This window comes from Elephantulus edwardii, unplaced genomic scaffold, assembly GCF_000299155.1.
Source record: "Elephantulus edwardii isolate Elephantulus edwardi_28Jun2011 unplaced genomic scaffold, EleEdw1.0 scaffold00108, whole genome shotgun sequence".
NCBI lineage: Eukaryota > Metazoa > Chordata > Mammalia > Macroscelidea > Macroscelididae > Elephantulus > Elephantulus edwardii.
Window position 1 is genome coordinate 9,583,349 of NW_006399858.1, and position 16,849 is coordinate 9,600,197.

Below are 16,849 nucleotides of genomic sequence, written 5' to 3' on the forward strand. Positions count from 1 at the left end.
ATTATTTAAAAAAAGAAAAAAATCCTCACCGCTGGCCCAGAAGCTAACTTCAAAATAGATGGAGAAAATATTGAAGTTGTTAATAATTTCATCTTGTTCTGATCTACAATCAACACCTTTGCCACCAGTAATCAGGAAATGAAAAAACGTATTTCATTGGGACAATCTATTGTCAAAGATCTCTCCAGAGTGCTAAAGAGCAATTGATGTCAGTCTAATGACTAAGGTGTGCCTCACCCAAACTATAACCTTCTCAATTGCTTACTATGCACCTGAAAGCTGAACAATGAATAAGGATAACAGAAGAATCAGTGCCTTTGAGTTGTGGAACTGGAGAATAGAATTGAACATACCATGAATAGAGGTCTGTCTTAAATAGAGTAAAATCCAGTTGCTTCTTGGAGACAAAGATTTTTTGAAACTCCATCTCACATACTTTGGGCATGCTGTTAGCAGGGGCCAGTCTCTGGAGAGGAACATCATGCTTGGAAGGGTAGAAGGTCAACATAAGAGAGGAGGACCCTGGATGGGATGGACTAACACAGTGACTGTGGCAATAGGTTCATGTGTGTTGGAGAAGGTGAGGCTGACTCAAGATAGGGCAAGGTTCAAACTCATTGTTCATAAGACTATTATGATCATAGTTGACTTGATGACACATAAAAACAATATGCAATCTACAATCTGTGCTCAAGTCCCAGAAATGGCACTGCAGCTGACATTCTGTGTTTGGTCAGTCAGCCTCAGTGGAATGGAAGATTTCTGCAGAAAACCTGAACAAATACCAATTTTTACATGCCTCTATTTATGATCACAATGTATATGTGAATATGTGTATTTGTGTAAGTATCTTTACATTTACTAAGTCTTCAAGTAAAATATACTAAAGATCAACTTTCTGCCATATGCATATGTTTCTCATATTTGTCTAGAAGAATATTAATTATCTTCATTTATACCTTCTGAGCATGGGGAGGAAATAGTGTCACCACATCCAAATATTCTAAGGTGAATACAAGTATTAATGTCACTCCTTCTGGTATATTAATTCCATTAAACATGCATGATGAAACAAAATGTTGTCTACTCAAAAACAAAACAGTAGGCATCTACAGTGGGATCCAAGAGTCAAGTTCATCTTTCCATGACCAAGGTAAAAGGAAACAGCTGTACACTGTGGGGTTAGCCACACTGTGCTCCCCTGGGCTTTATAGATTCCAATGTCCATGAGACAAGGTGACCAGGCCACAGAACAGCCTCCTGATATGAGTTTCCACTCACCTCACTGCACTAAAACCCATAGCTCTTGGAAACAAAATCTGAGGCCGCAGACACAGCTGGGAAAGAAATTACAAAATGACTGTAACAATCTTTAACAGTTTCTGATGTAAATAAGATTCTTCTTTCACACTTACATTCTTAAATTCATTGAATCAACACACACACATACATATATGTAAAGGTTAAAAGGAGTAAAAACCATGAACATAAATTTTCTTTCCCTCCTTACTTGAATACCACCTCTTTTCTGCTGCCTTCTTATTAATTTACAATGAAAAGAAAAAAGCTCTCAAGAATCTGAAAGTGTCTTTATTTCAGCTATAGGAACAGCAGACTTGATAGAAACAGTAGCCAGTGTGTTTTCTGACAAGAGGGTTCTGTTTATTAACAGTGTGCCTTTCCAATCCAGTTTTTCCCTTTGCTTTTACTTTTCAGTGCCTTTCAGTAGATGCAGTTACTTTTACATCTTAAGGAAACAAACATTAAGTCCTGCTTCTTTTTACTTCTTCTACATGGTTTTACAGAAAAATCCCCAAAAAGGAAGTTCAAACAGGATGCTGTTCCATCTTGAGTATGTGGATGAAATCTTAACCCCATTTTTGCAGATACATTTTGATGCCTCCCCTGGTGTTCATTATACTTTCTATGCAACCGAACGTTGTGTCACTTGAACGCTGTGTGAACACCTTACTGTTTAGGGAGACAGGCAGGCAGGATGGTCACTAAGCAGACCCAGGACTCCCAAGGCCACAGCCTGATGATGGATTACTCAAAAACTGTTTCCACCACCACTGATCCTGCCTAATTGCCACCATGTCACCAAGAACCATCCATGGTCCCAGGCTACAACAGTAAGCCCACAATGGCCTTTAAATGCTTTCTACCCCACCTGCCCGCACTCTTCCTACACCCCTCCCTGCCACCCGCCACTGCAAACAAGCAAAAATTAATCCACCTTGAGTTACTAGAAGCAGCAAGGAGAGAGAGATGGATATGCCAGCATAAACTGTGGAAGCCAGGAGCTACTGATTATCACTAAGAACCCTGAGCTACAAAGACAAGGATTCTCCCCATGAGCTGACGGAGTGAGAGACCCTCGTGGAGCTGACTCCCTGGATCTGGGCTTCAAATGCTCTAAACTGAAAAGAAGAAATTCATTGTCTTTTAAAGCTACCTGCGCTACCTATGCCATTTGTTACAAAAGCTCTAGGAAATTAAGACAATTAGTAAGGACCTTTTATTCAAGCTTGATGAAAACATGAGAAATAATGGAAGAAAATGCTTTTCTTTCAGTCTTTAGAATTTAGGGGGAAAGCCTACAATGATCATGACTTCTCTTGCAAAACAAAAGGTAAGACCAAGTATCAAAGAGCTATGCCTGTATTTGTACGGTTTGGGAGCTAAAGAAGGTTCTGACATTATCAGAGGTTGGAGAGAAAAATAAGACTGGTATTTAGTAACATATGGTAACTGTTGTGGTGTTGTTGTTATGTGCCACCGAGTCACTTGCAACTTATAGTGACCCTATGTACAAGAGCCCTGAAACCTGTTCTATCCTGTGCCAACTTTACTGCCTCCAAAACACCTACCCTCATTACCCCAGTCACTGAATCAATCCATCTCACTGATTTTCTGTCTTTCTCCATCCCTCCACTCTTCCAAGCATCATGGCCCTCTCCAAGGACCAGTCCTCCCTTGTAGCACATCCAAAGTATGTCAGACAAAGCCTCAGAATCCTGCCCTCCAAGGAGCAGGCTGGTCTCACCCTCTCTAGGATGAAACTGTTTGTTCTCCTGGCAGTTATGGTATACTCAGTACTTTTCTCCAGCACCACAGCTCAAAGGCATCAATTTTCTTTCTATCATCCCTAGTCACTGTTCAGCTCTCTGCTGCATAGCAAGGAATTGTGAAGACTATGGCCTGGATTAGGTGCACCTTAGTCTCCAGACTGACGTTGCTACTCTTCAGTACTCTGGAGAGGTCCCTGACAGTCACCTTTCCCAATGCAATTCATCTCTTGATTTCCTGGCTACTGGTACCAAGAGTGTTGATTGGTGGAGACAAACAAGCTAAGACTGTTAATCTCTTAATCACCCATCATGATGCTGCCAATCAGCCCAGGGGTGAGAATCCTTGTTTTCTTGAAGTTAAGCATCAAACCATATTGAAGGATGCAGTCCTTGATCTTCTGCAGCAAGATCTTCAGGTCCTCCTCAGTTTCAGCAAGCAGGGTTGTGTCATGTGTATAACGCAGGTTGTTGATGAATCTTCCTTCAATCCTGATGCCACATTCCTCCTTATACAGCCCAGATTCCCAGATGATCTGTTCTGCATATAGATTGAAAAGGTATGGAGACAGAATATATCCCTGGCATACACACTTCTCAGTTTTGAACTATGCAGTGTTTCCTTGCTCTGTTTTGACGACTGCCTTATGTTCCAAGTATAGGCTTCACATAAGCACAAATGTTCTGGGATTCCCATTCTTCTCAGAGTCAGCCAGTTTGTTGTGATCCACACAGTCAAATACCTTTGCAAAGTCAATGAAACACTGACAGACATTCCTCTGGTACTTTCTGCTTTCAGCCAAGATCCGACATTATCTATAATATCCCTAGCACCATAGCCTCTTCTAAACCCAGCCTACACATCTGACAGTTCTCTGTTGAAGTGCTGCTCCAGTCATTTTTGGATAATTTTCAGCAGAATCTTGCTTGCCTGTGATATCAATGATATTGTTTGATAATTTCCTCATTCTGTCAGGTCACTTTTCTTTGGACTGGGAACAAATATCTCTTCCAGTCAGCTGGAATTCAAATTGCAGTGTTCATCAATATAACTAACGTTCAGCAGCCTGCATAGATCTATGACTGCTCTTTTGGAGTAATGGCATATATAGACAGAACTGGATGCATGTGGCATGGTCCACAAGCCCTTCAATATTTAGGATCCAGGAGACCTGGGGCTGGGGTGGGGGGAGGTTAGTGCATAACTCAGAATGCTAACCATAAGGTCTGCAGTTCAAATGCACCTGATGCTGCACAGAAGAAAAGTGTACAATCTCCTCCTGTACAGATTTACAGCCTCAGAAACCTAGTGGAGGGTCATTATGAGTCAGAACCAGTTCAACATTAGTGGGTTGTCTTTTAGAGAAAAAGTTTGCCAATTCTCCCATATGATCACCATTGCCAATAAAGAAAGATACAGAAGGAGCCTGTGGCAGTTCCAAATCTGCAGCTCACCAACTCCTAAAAGCAGTCAGGGCTTCAGCCTCCTGCTACAAGCAATTAGGGGGTAAGTCGAATGATCTGGGCTTCCGCTTCCTGCTACACACAATTAATTATATGGTCAGGCAAAATAATTCTACACATCTAAGACTTGTTGTTAGCTGCCTTCAGGTCAGTGCCCGGCTCACAGTAACTCATGTACAAGGACACAGAAGCCTCTCCAGACCTGAGCGATCCCATGATGCAACAGAACAGGCCTCCAAGACTCACTGTGTTCTCACGGGTTAATTTTTGGAAGTAGGTTGCCAGGCCTTTCTTCCTAAGCCATTTTGGTTCAGAAGCCCTACTGAAGCCTGCCTGCTAGCAACAACACACATAAGCATCCGATGACACATGGGTGGTGACACAAGGAGGGGCAATGGCTAGGAATGTAATCTGGTCGCTTGCAAGGAAGTTGAATATTCTACCACTGAATTACCAACCAAACCGTCAGAACTTGTTGCTGAGTCAATTCCAACTCTCAGTAACCCTAGAGGACTGGCGGTTTGTTGTTCGGTGTCATCAAGTCGACTATGGCGCACAGTGGCCTCACCCTTCACTGTGCCATCCTCACAATCTCAACAAGCTCAAGGCCACTGTTAAGTCACGGTGTCAGTCCGTCTTGCTGAGAACTGTCCAGGAGAGTTCTGAAGGCTGTATTACACTTTTGTGGAAGTGGACTGCCACATCTTTCTCCCACAGAGTGGCTCACTCTGTGAACTGGAACTCACACGGAACAGACCTGACTAAAAATCACATAGACGGAGACTGCCCGTATTTCTCCCTTGGAGTTGCCAACGGATTCAAACCACCAGAGAGGTACGGCCCTTGGTTTAGCAGCACAACTCCTTACAGACTAGGCCACCAGAGCTGCCTGTGAGGTGACAAGTGGGTTCAAATTGCTGACTTTCCAGCTTCCAACACACTTAACTATACACAAAGGCTCCTCTCATCCAAGATTGTTGTTCTTGTGTACCACTGAGTCAGAACCAATTCATAGCTGGGCCTCCCGCAGGTTTGCAGAGGCTATTAAGCACACAAGAGGAGATTATGCATCTTTTTCCTATGGAGCAGTCAGTGGATTTGAACTGCAAATCTTAGGGTTGCCAGAACAACTCCTTACCACTAGGCCACCAGAGAATCAAAGATTAAAGATAGATAATTCCTATTCCTTGAACAAAAACCAAATTACCTGTCACATTATAGGGCTCTTACCATGTGTTAAACTCTGTGTTCATTTACAATAATAACTCACTTAATTCTCAATATATGCATCTGTGAAGTAAATATTTACTAGTCCTATTTTTATCGACTGAGGAGGCTAAGACTTAGAGAGAGCAAACTCCAGACTACAGTTAGAAAGTGGCTGAGATGGGTGTAAACCCAGGCAATCAGGGTTAGGGTCTAAACTCAGAGGACCATGCACAACCAAAAAAAACAAAATAAACTTGCAATGTCAGTGCTCCAGGACTAAATGAGACCAAACAAATTAAAGTATTAAACCCAAGGAGCCCTGGTAGCACAATGGGCAAATCAAAAGGCTAGTGGTTCAAACCCTGCAGGTGGGAGAAAGATGTGGCAGTCTGTTTTCACAAGACTGTGACCTAGAAAACCCTACTAACAGTTCTACTGTGTCCTGCAGTGTCACTGTGAATTGGAATTGATGTGATAACAAGACAGAATTCGCCAGCAGGTCACCAGCATACTATTTGAATGCTTTTGGATGGAGATGGTTGTCACAGCCCATTTTACACAGATGTACAACATTCTCAGGGACAGGGCAAAGATACTAAAAATCTGTGCAGCACGGCAAAACTAAAATGACTCACACAAGGTGAACTCCACTTTGTCTTCTGGTTTCATGTCTGAGAGGATGACTCATGACTGTTGGTGTGTAAACAAACAGAAAGATCTTGCTCGCAGATAGAACGCAGCTAGAAAACAAACTCAAAATATGTAGAAAAGGGATAAAAGGAAGAATTTTCCTAGATGTGTTCTTGGTGGTCTACTGAAAACACCCACATCATCAAATCAATCAGAAATTCTCTGTTGACTCTTGAGTCCAGTCTACTTTCTGTCTTCATGATCTCCACATACTCCTAGGTTATGACTCTAAATTAAAATATTTTTGCTTTCAGTAAATTATTTTAACAGACTTGGAGACTTTTTCCTGTATGACAAGAGGCAAATTTTGTGCCATGTGTATTTTCTTCATTTTCAAAAATTGCTATGAGGCATAGGAATATTACACATAACTGGAGGAAAGAAAGCTCATGTTTCATGTGTTACTCAAGGGAAAAAAGGATATTATTTTGTATTTTTTTATCAGAAACATACTTATTAATATGAATTCTCCTTTGTTCTTTCTGTCTTCCTATCCTCACCTCTTCTTGCCTTCATATGCTGTTGTGATTCAAAATAAAAAAGCTGCAGACATCAGTAATAATTTGAACATGGAATGGACAAAAGTCTTGACTCCAGGAAAAGAGGAAATTGTCAAAACCAAATGGAATGCACACATATCAATATCCTAGGCATTAGGAGCTGAAATAGGTCCATATTGGTCATTTTTAATCAATTAATCATATGGTCTATCATGCCAACAACAAATTGAAGAGGAAAGGATTCACATTCATCATCAAAAAGAAGATCCCAAGGTCTAGCCTGAAGTACAATATTGTCAGTGACAGGCTAATTTCCATACACATACAAAGAATAGCTGCTAATACAAAAAATATTCAAATATGTGTACTAATGATTAACACCAAGATGAAGACCTCTACCAATTTCTGCAGCTTGAAAGTGATCAGACTTGCAATAAAGATGAACTGATAATCACTCATGAATAGAATACAAAACTGAAAGTTAAAAGGCGGTGCCTCAGTAATTGGAAAATATGGCTTTGGTTACAGAAATACAATTCTGAAAAAGCAAGAAATAATTTCTTGCAAATACCTTTTTCCTACACATAAGCAATGTCCATGCCAGATGGAATATACTGGAATTGAATCAACAGTGGTGACAATAATGGTGATTAATATAATCAATCTTCAGACAGAATAGAGCCATCAACTATTTTAATGAAAATTCAAGTGGAAGCTGAAGAAATTGAAAACAAGTGCATAAGAGCCTAAGCATCAATTAACCCTACCTGAATTTAAAGAATATCTCAAGAATAGATTTGATGCACTGAATAATTATGTCCAAAGATGAGATGAATCACAGGATGGCATCAAGGATATCATACAAGAAGAAAGCAAAAAAGTCATTAAAAAGACAGGAAAGAAAGAAAAGATCAAACTGGATGTCAGAAGACACTCTGAAACTTGCTGCTAAATATAAAGATAGAAATGATGGCATGAAAGAACTAGAGTTTTCCATTTCAAAGAACAGCTGGAGGAGAAAAAGTCATAGGAAAGTATACAAAGGCCTATAGTTAGAACACCAAAAACTAAGAACATGCTTGGCATTTCTCAAGCTAAAAGAACTGAGGAAAAAAAATTAAAAATCTGAGTTACAATACTGAAGGATTCTAAATAATAAACAATGTAGAAAATATCAAGGGAATGAGAAAGAAATATATATCATTGTACCATTAGTTAACATTCAGCATTTCAGTTGGCAGAACGTGATGAAGAGGAAGGAAGATGAAGTCCAATCTGTGAGAGCATAGCTGAAACCAAGTCCCCAGGAATTAACAGAAATCAAATGAAAAGTTGCAACAAAGATGACATTCTGGGAGCACTAACTTGTTAATGTCAACCAACTTAGAAAACAACTACTTGGCTAACTGACTGAAAGAGTTCTGTATTTGAGTCCTTTATGAAGAAAAACACAGAATGCAGAAATTATGAGATATCTTTAATATCAGACACAGTGCGATTTTGTTGAAAATAAATTAAAAAAAAAAATGTTTGCAGGAGGCTATCAACAGAGAAGTGCCAGAAATTCAAGCTAGATTCAGAAAAAGGAGCAAAAGAGATCATTGGTGATGTCAGACGGATCATGACTGAAAGACATTTATCTGTGTTTTATTGGCAAAATGAATGCATTCAACTGTGTGGATCACAACTAACATACAAGAGAATGAGAACTGTAGAACTTCTAATTAAAGATGTGTAGAACTTATAAATTAACCAAGAGGAAGTCATTCAAATGCAACAACGGCGTTTTCTCTGGTTTGAAATCAGAGAAGGTACGAATCAAGGTTGTATCATTTCACTGTATTTATCCAATCTGTATGTTGAGCAAATAGTTGGAGAAGGTGGCCTATATAAAAAAGAATATAGCATCAGAATTAGGTGGGGAAATCATTAAGAACCTGAACCTGCTTGCTAAAAGTGAAGAAGACTTGAAGTACTTGCTGATAACTATCAAACATTTCAGTGTGGATTATTGTTATTAAGTGTCGTCCAGTCATAGACGACTCATAGTGACCCTATGAATGAAAGACCTGAACACTTGTATGACTTTTATCATTTCTCCAAGTTCACAGAGTTTCCAGAAGCAAGCTATATGGGAGGTGGATGCCACTCCTGCTTCTAAGCCTTTCTAATCAGGAAGCTCCACTAAACACTGTCCACCATGGATAACCACTATCGCATTTCACACATCAGTGTTTAGCATCACAGAAACCATGAGTTACCTCTGAACAGCAAATGGACAGACCAGTGCTATACCACTTAGAAGAATGTTTTCAGTATGAATTACTGGTCAAAATACAGAAAGCAAACAAACAAAAATCCCATAAATGGGACAATAAACAACAACATTACAAGCAAAGAAAAAAACTGAAGTTGTCTTGTAGTTCATTTTACTTGAATCTTACAATGGCCACGAAGTAACAGCCAAGCAATCAAATTATGCACTCCATCAGCAAATTGGCTACAGAAACCTCTGTAAAGTGTTAAAAAGCAAAACTCTCAGTCTGAGGACTTAAGGCATGCCTAATCAAAGCCACGGTCGTGTTCAGTCACCGGACATGCATGAAAGCTGCACAATGAATTAGGAAGGATAAGAAAGGGCTGACCCATTTGAATTATGGTTGGTAAAGCATACTTGAATGTATCACATATTTTCAGAAGGAGAAACCAATTTCTATTGGAGGAAAAAAAATAGTAGTCGGAAAACTCTTTGGAAGTAAAGATGACAAATTCTACCCACTTTGGAAAAGAGGAGGGACCAAACCCTAGGGGCGGAGACAAAGTGAAATAAAGGGCTGATGAAAAAAGAAGGCACAATGAAACAACACAATGGCTATAACAGTGGGCTCAGAAACAGCAATGGCTGAGGAGATGGCAAGGACGCGACAGTGTTTAGTCCTGTTGCACAGAGTCACTAGGAATTAGAACTGCAAGCACCAAACAACCAAACAGTGACAAGTATACAAACTATATCTATCATGGGTTGAATCACATCTCATATAGAGACCTATGAAGTCCTTAGGCCCAGTGGCTGGGAATGGAACCTTACTATAAACAGCGTTATCATGAGGTCATACTGGAGGAAGGAGGGCTCTAAAACAAACAATTAGAGAACAAAAAATAAACAATAAATCTGAAACAGACCCCCTCCTGGGTGAGAAAACAAAAGGATTCAAATGAGAGTTTTTCTGAAGTGAAGAAGAGACAAAGAGGTCATAAGAAGAAAAGAGACAGAGGTTAAGGTTCACAAACTGAAGAACTTCAGAGGCCACCAGGATCTGCAAGGGCCAGAAAAGCATCTTCCCCAAGAGCTGCTAAAAAATGCAGGACCTCAATTCACACAACCAGCCTCCAGGACCAGCAGACAATCCATTTCTGAGGCCTTTCAGCTTGTGGTACTTTGGCACAGAGGCTCTTGGAAACACACAGTATAAGAGCTAAGGAAAAGAAAACAAACAAAAAGGCTTCACCAGAGACATCACAGAGCTTTAAGTGAGGCACTCAATCCAAGCTTACCCCATGGGCATGTCTGCGGCTAAGGCATAAAGGACTAAATCTGTCGTTAAAGGTATTTTACTGTCTGTTCAATGTCAAACACTCTGGATATGTAAGATGTATCATCCAACATCAGAAGAAAAAAAGTCATTAGAGAACAAAGCAATAATTCTGAAAACTGAGCCCCTCCCAGGTGAGAAAACAAAAGGATTGAAATTTGAGTTCCTCATAAAGTAAATGCAGGAGAGCTCACAGGGGCCACACCTCAGGACACAGAAGAAATCCCCAGGGAAAAATTATTACCGCCAGGGAGTCAGATTCCAAGATGCCAACTTCTAAAAGGAAACTAACAAGATGTCTACCATATTCATTTCTTTCAAGATCATGAACTTACTAAACCAACAGTCTTGAAACTGGAAGTGGCTTCACAAGTTGCTTCATCTATCAAGTTAAAGCAACTCTTCTTACAAAGGTTTGTGTTGGTTCCTCTGGGTCATGTTCTCATCTTAACAGTGGCCAACCTTGCCTGGGGATCCCAGAAAATGCAGACACGATGTCTCGGCCCGAGCTTTGCCTACCCACCTGAGCCTGTCTTGTCACTTGGCTAAAGGCTCAGGACACCAAATGATTCCCATAAAAACCAGAGGAGAATCTTAATCCAAAGTAATGTCCACTGATTTTCCCAAACCAGGTGAGAGAAAGAGTTTGGAATCCAACAGATTGCAGTCCTTGAGCATTTCCCTCAAAGAACATCCAAGCCTGAAAAATAAAAACCAGACATTTTCTGGGGCTTTGAGAAAATAAGGACGGTTTTATGGAAATACCCATTGTTCTCCTCAACACATGAACTCAGTGCCTATCCTCTCGGCCCGCCCCCCGCCCCCAAGGCTGCAACGCACTTAGGCTTCCACCCTCACTTCAAGCCTCCATATGCCTCACAGACTCCCCCACCCTCACCCAGCAGTCTTCCTCATTGATGGATGCCAAAAAGATTGTTTCATCTTTTTATGTACAGGGGTAATGGGTGGGAAGAAAGGATTACGATAATAATTTACCTATGAAGTCTCTGGCTGATGTTGTTATTTTGTTATGTGCTGTCAAGTCAGAACCAACTCATGGCTGACCCTCCATGGGTTTTCACGGGCTGTAAATCGCACGAGGACATTGCCCATCTTTCTCCTGTGGAGCAGCTGGTGGATCTGAATCACATGCTGCTGGGCTGGCAGCACAATTCCTTACCACTAGGCCATCAGGGCCTAAATAAAACAGGGCCCTGGGTTAAAACACTGTTTGACTGTTAACCAAAATGTTGGCGTTTGATCTACCCAGACATCCCTCAGGAGAAAAGCCTGGAGATCTATTTCTGAAAAAGAAACCACAGAAAATCACACAACAGCACAGTTTTACTCTGACACAGAAGTGGTGGTTGTTGTTAGGTGCCATCAAATATGACAGCGACCCTATGAACAACAGATCTGAACCCTGTCCTCTCTGTGCCATCTTCACACTTCCTGACACGCAAGAGCCCACTGAAGCGGTCACGTCAATCCAACCGGTCGAGGGTCTTCCTCTCCTTTGCTGACCCTCTTCCCTTCCCAACATAATGTCCCTCTCCAAAGAACAGCCCCTCCTAGCAACATGCTCAAAGTACGTAAGGCAAAGCCTCCAAAGAGCACTCCAGCTGAATCCTCTCCAAGACATATTTGTTCTTGATGTTCAGTCATCTTCTCTAACACCACAGTGCAAAGGGGTCAATTCTTTTACTGTCATTCCTATTCACAGTCCAGCATAGCAAGTGATCAGAAAGACCATGGCCTGAATCAGACTCACCTTAGTCCTGAAACTGACATCATTACTCCTTAACTGCAGACTTTCCCAGTGCAATGTGTCTCCTTATTTCCTGACTACTAGTGAGACAGAGGAGGCTGCCATAAACTAGGTTTTGTTAACTGGTTGACTGGCCTTAAACTTCTAGGAATGTCCTTGTCTCCTCCCAAACTGCTAAGACTGCAGATTTATTTGCTGTTTAAGATGTGGCTAGTGTGACAGTGAAACTAATGTCTCTGCCCACAGAAAGAGAGAAAGAGAGAGAGGGAAAACCCAGCCCCTTGAGGGCAGTGGCTTTCCACCAGACCAGCATGCAGTACCCATCTAAATTGTAGCTTCCATAAGAATTACCAAGAATTTACTCTTATTTAATTCCCACTGTCCAGCTGCCAAAGTGACCTACTATCTCTTGTCATCTGTCCTGTATAATTGTAATACTTGTCTTTGGTTTTAAAAATTTCTCATCGACAATAAATATTCGAGGGAACTACACAATTCTTAACTACCAATTTCTGTTTCAGATCTAAAGTCAGAGCAGTAATATTTATTCCCATCAGTACAATTTTATTTTCTAAAATTTATCAAAATTTCTATCAATTTCTTTTTATATGTGTATTTGCTTAAATATATACGTATAGATGTTGTATTGTTCTTGTATACCATCAAGTAAAAACTGACCCATAGCTGACCCTCCAGTGGGTTTTCAGAGGCAGTAAATTACACAGGAGGAGACTGCTCATCTTTCTTCTGTGTAAACAGCTGGTGGATTCAAACCACGTGCCTTTGAGTTGGCAGTATAACTCCTTACCACTAAGCCACTAGTGTTCCCTTAGCTATATAGGTAGGTATGACGTTTATAGAGAGGGGGAGGTATATTCCTCCCTGCTTTTGGCTTCTTCATTAGAGTGCTGGGTAGATGTGAAGGTATTTTCTTAGAGGAAGATTCATCAACCCTCTCGCATAGAGAAGCACTGAAGAAACCCCTTTCCCAGAATCATATGTGACTATTTCCAGAAATTAAAATCTGAACTTGAATCCATGGCAGTAAACTATCACCTTCGAGAGACAGGGAAAAATAAGCTGAAAGGAGGAACCTGACATTCTGCATGGAAGTTATCTGTTCTTAGATCTAATGCTAACAGAGTTGATATTATTGCATTATAATAAGTTTTAAAATATTTTCCAAACATAAAATGTCCTCAACGTAATAATCATCGATGACATTTTATGAGGGTCTCAATGGAGTCTACACGTGGATCACCCAAGGAATTCCTTGGCCGGTACAAGTGGCTAAGTCCTGGACTCCTCACTGAAAGGTTGATAGTTCAAACCTACCCAATGTATCCCAGAATTAGGACCTAATGATCTGCTTCTGAGGGGGACACAGCCTTTAAAACCCCACAGAGCAGTTCTATTCTGCACACATGGGGTCACTGTGAGTGAGAAATAACTCTAGAGCTACTAACAACAGAGTGCCACACATTCCTGCAGGTCAGCACAACAGTGGTCATCCTCTAGGCGAGTGCAAGAACTACTGTACACACCCAGGGCCTATGTAAAATCAGACCTATTTAATGCTCTGACTCTACACCATGGAAATGCAGACTTATGAGAAGCCCTTAAAGTATTTCTTCCCTCCCTAACTAAGCATTCCCATGCCTCAGTGCACTAGGAGGAGCAGAGAAATGGATAGAGGTTGATAAAAAACATCCTAGGAGTCTATGCAATGAGCACAGGATGAATTTATGTAGAAATCTGAAATTAATTGAAAGGCCAGTCTAAAGTAATAAAGAAGATTTAGAATATGATGAAAATAAAGGCCAGATTAATAGAGTGATCCAAAGGGCTTTACCAAAGTCATTTTAATTTTTTAAAAACGGGGAAAGGGATCAGAACTTCATCCTCCAGTTAATATTTATTTGCCACCACTACACTCTGTCCTCTTGCTTATCAACACTGAGTTGGTCCTATAATATCCATCCTATTGGTCAGTCTCCACACTTAAATTAAGTAGTTCTGGCTGCACGTGCTAGTCCAATGGCTGAATCTCTTGGGAGGTTCAAATACCCCAGCAGCTCCACAAGAGAAAGATGGACAACCTCCTTCAGCTAGACGTACAGCCTTGGAGACTCAGTGGAGACTCCGCTATGAGTTGGCTCCAATTTGAAAATTGACACTGAGATATCTGAGACACCTAAAGTATATGGGATCGAAATGACAATGCAATCCAGAAGGTTAGAAAGGTTAGCAGGCAGTATGATTATGTCAATGAGGGAGAAACTATTCAGAAATGGAGAGAATAATGGTTGCACAACTAAAAAAATGTAATATATGTCTCTTAATTATGTTGGTGGTGTTATGTGCCATCAAGTCGCTTGCGACTCATAGCAACCCGATGCACAACAGCCTTGAAACCTGCTCTATCCTGTGTCAACTTTACTGTCTCTGACATACCTATCCTAATTACCCCAGTCACTGTATCAATTGATCTCATCGATGGTCTTCTCTTTCTCCATCTCTCCACCCTTCCAAGCATGAAGTCCCTCTCTAAGGACTGGTCCCTCCTTACAACATGTCCAAAGTATGTCAGATGAAGCTTTAGAATCCTTGCCTCCAAGGAGCAACCTGGTCTCACCCTCTCTAGGACAAACCTGTTTGCTCTCCTGGTAGTCCATGGTGTATTGAACACTCTTCCCCAGCACAACATCTCAAAGGCATCAATGTTCTTTGTATAATCCCTAGTCATTGTCCAGCTAGCTGACGTATATCAAACAATTGTAAAGACTATGCCCTGGATCAGGCGCATCTTAGTCTCCAGACTGATGTTGCTGCTCTTCAGTACTCTGTAGAGGTCCCTGACAGCTGACTTTCCCAATCCAATTAGTCTCTTGATTTCCTGGCGGCTGATAACAAGAGTGTTGACTGTGGTGACAAGCAAACTAAAGCTGTTAACCATCTCAATCTCTTCACCATCTATCATAATCTTGCTAATCGTCCCTGTGGTGAAATTTTTTTTTCCCTGAGGTTGAACTTCTATCCATATTGAAAGCTACAGTCCTTGATCTTTTGTAGCAAGCAAGTACTTCAGTTCCTCCTCAGTTTCAGCAAGCAGGGTTGTGTCATCTGCATAACTCGGATTGTTGATGAATCTTCCTCCAATCCTGATGCCCCATTCCTCCTCTTACAGCCTACCCTCCCAGATGATCTGTTCTGCATATAGACTGAAAAGGTACGGAGACAGAATACATCCCTGGCATACACGCTTCCCAATTTTGAACCATGCAATGTTTCCTTGCTCTATCCTGATGACTGCCTCCTGATCCAAGTATAGGTTTCACATTAGCACAATCAAATATTCTGAAATACCCATTCTTCTCAGAGTCAGCCACAGTTTGTTGGGATCCACAGTCAAAAGCCTTTGCATAGTCAATGAAGCACAGATAGACATTCCTCTGGTACTCTCTGCTTTCAGCCAACATTCATCTAACATTAGCTATAATATCCCTAGTACCACGGCCTCTTCTAAACCCAACCCGCACATCTGGCAGTTCTCTGTTGATGTGCTGCTCCAGTCATTTTTGGATTATTTTCAGCAGGATCTTGCTTGATGTAATATTAATGATATTGTTGGATAATTTTCACACTCTGTTGGGTCACCTTTCTTTGGAATGGCAACAAATACAGATCTCTTCCGGTCAGTTGGTCAGGTGGTTGTCCTTGAAATTTCTTGGCAAAGCTTAGTGCATCCAGGGCCGCATATGTTTATTGAAATATGTCAATTGGTATGCCAACAATTTCTGGAGCCTTTTTTTTTGCCAATTCTTTTTCTTTAAATAGCAATCAGTTTATTACAAATATTTAGTATTGGCTTCCCATATTTCCCCCCTTTTGGTTTTATCATAATTATGTTATCATCCTTTATATACAAACAAACAAATTAATTAAACATAATAAACTCAAAGAAATACTTAAAAAAATCTCCATATGATCAGAAGGATTCAGGTTGAATATTCCTTGAAAGTCTGTTTTAATTGTCCCATTGCCACAAGGCTTGTCAAAACCAGTTCTGATTAATCTCCTTTGTCAGTGTGTCCTTTGCCATTCCCTATCACTCCTCCCTGAGAGAGATTTCACCCTGATTCATAAGGAAAAGGGGATGGCGTATTCCCTTAGCTACTTCCTGCTGAAAAGGGAAGCTGCAGGATTCAGGGTGAAGATCTTCTCTCACTACTCTAAATGGCCCCTTTGGCAATAGGAAATGCGTAGATTATTGTGGAGAATGATTTTGGAATTTATATGCACTGTTATCAATTGTGCTTAGCCATATATGTTCCTATCCCTGAAGATGCATCATGGAACTGTTGCAGCTTAGAAGATACAAATTTAACTAACAAGTTAAAAGTACATGAGTCAAAAATTAAAAGCAATAATATTCCGAGTAGAGGTTCTAACAGTGGCACAGATCAAGTTACACAGGGAAGGTAGTTCTTACAATAAAAGGCCTATTGACTAGCACTTTGTATTATATTATAGTATAAAGCTTAGGAACCACAAGGT

At 40.7% G+C, this 16,849-nt stretch overlaps 1 protein-coding gene across 1 annotated transcript in view; it reads right to left on the minus strand.

Annotated features, from left to right (window-relative positions):
* Positions 1-6,410, minus strand: part of LOC102856627 (osteoclast-stimulating factor 1-like) — a 61,544-nt gene extending 55,134 nt beyond the window's left edge. The window contains exon 1 of the mRNA XM_006892003.1: positions 6,377-6,410. Within this exon, the coding sequence (XP_006892065.1) occupies positions 6,377-6,410 (34 nt within the window). The remainder of the gene's footprint in view (positions 1-6,376) is intronic.
* Between the last annotated feature and the right edge of the window lie 10,439 nt (positions 6,411-16,849).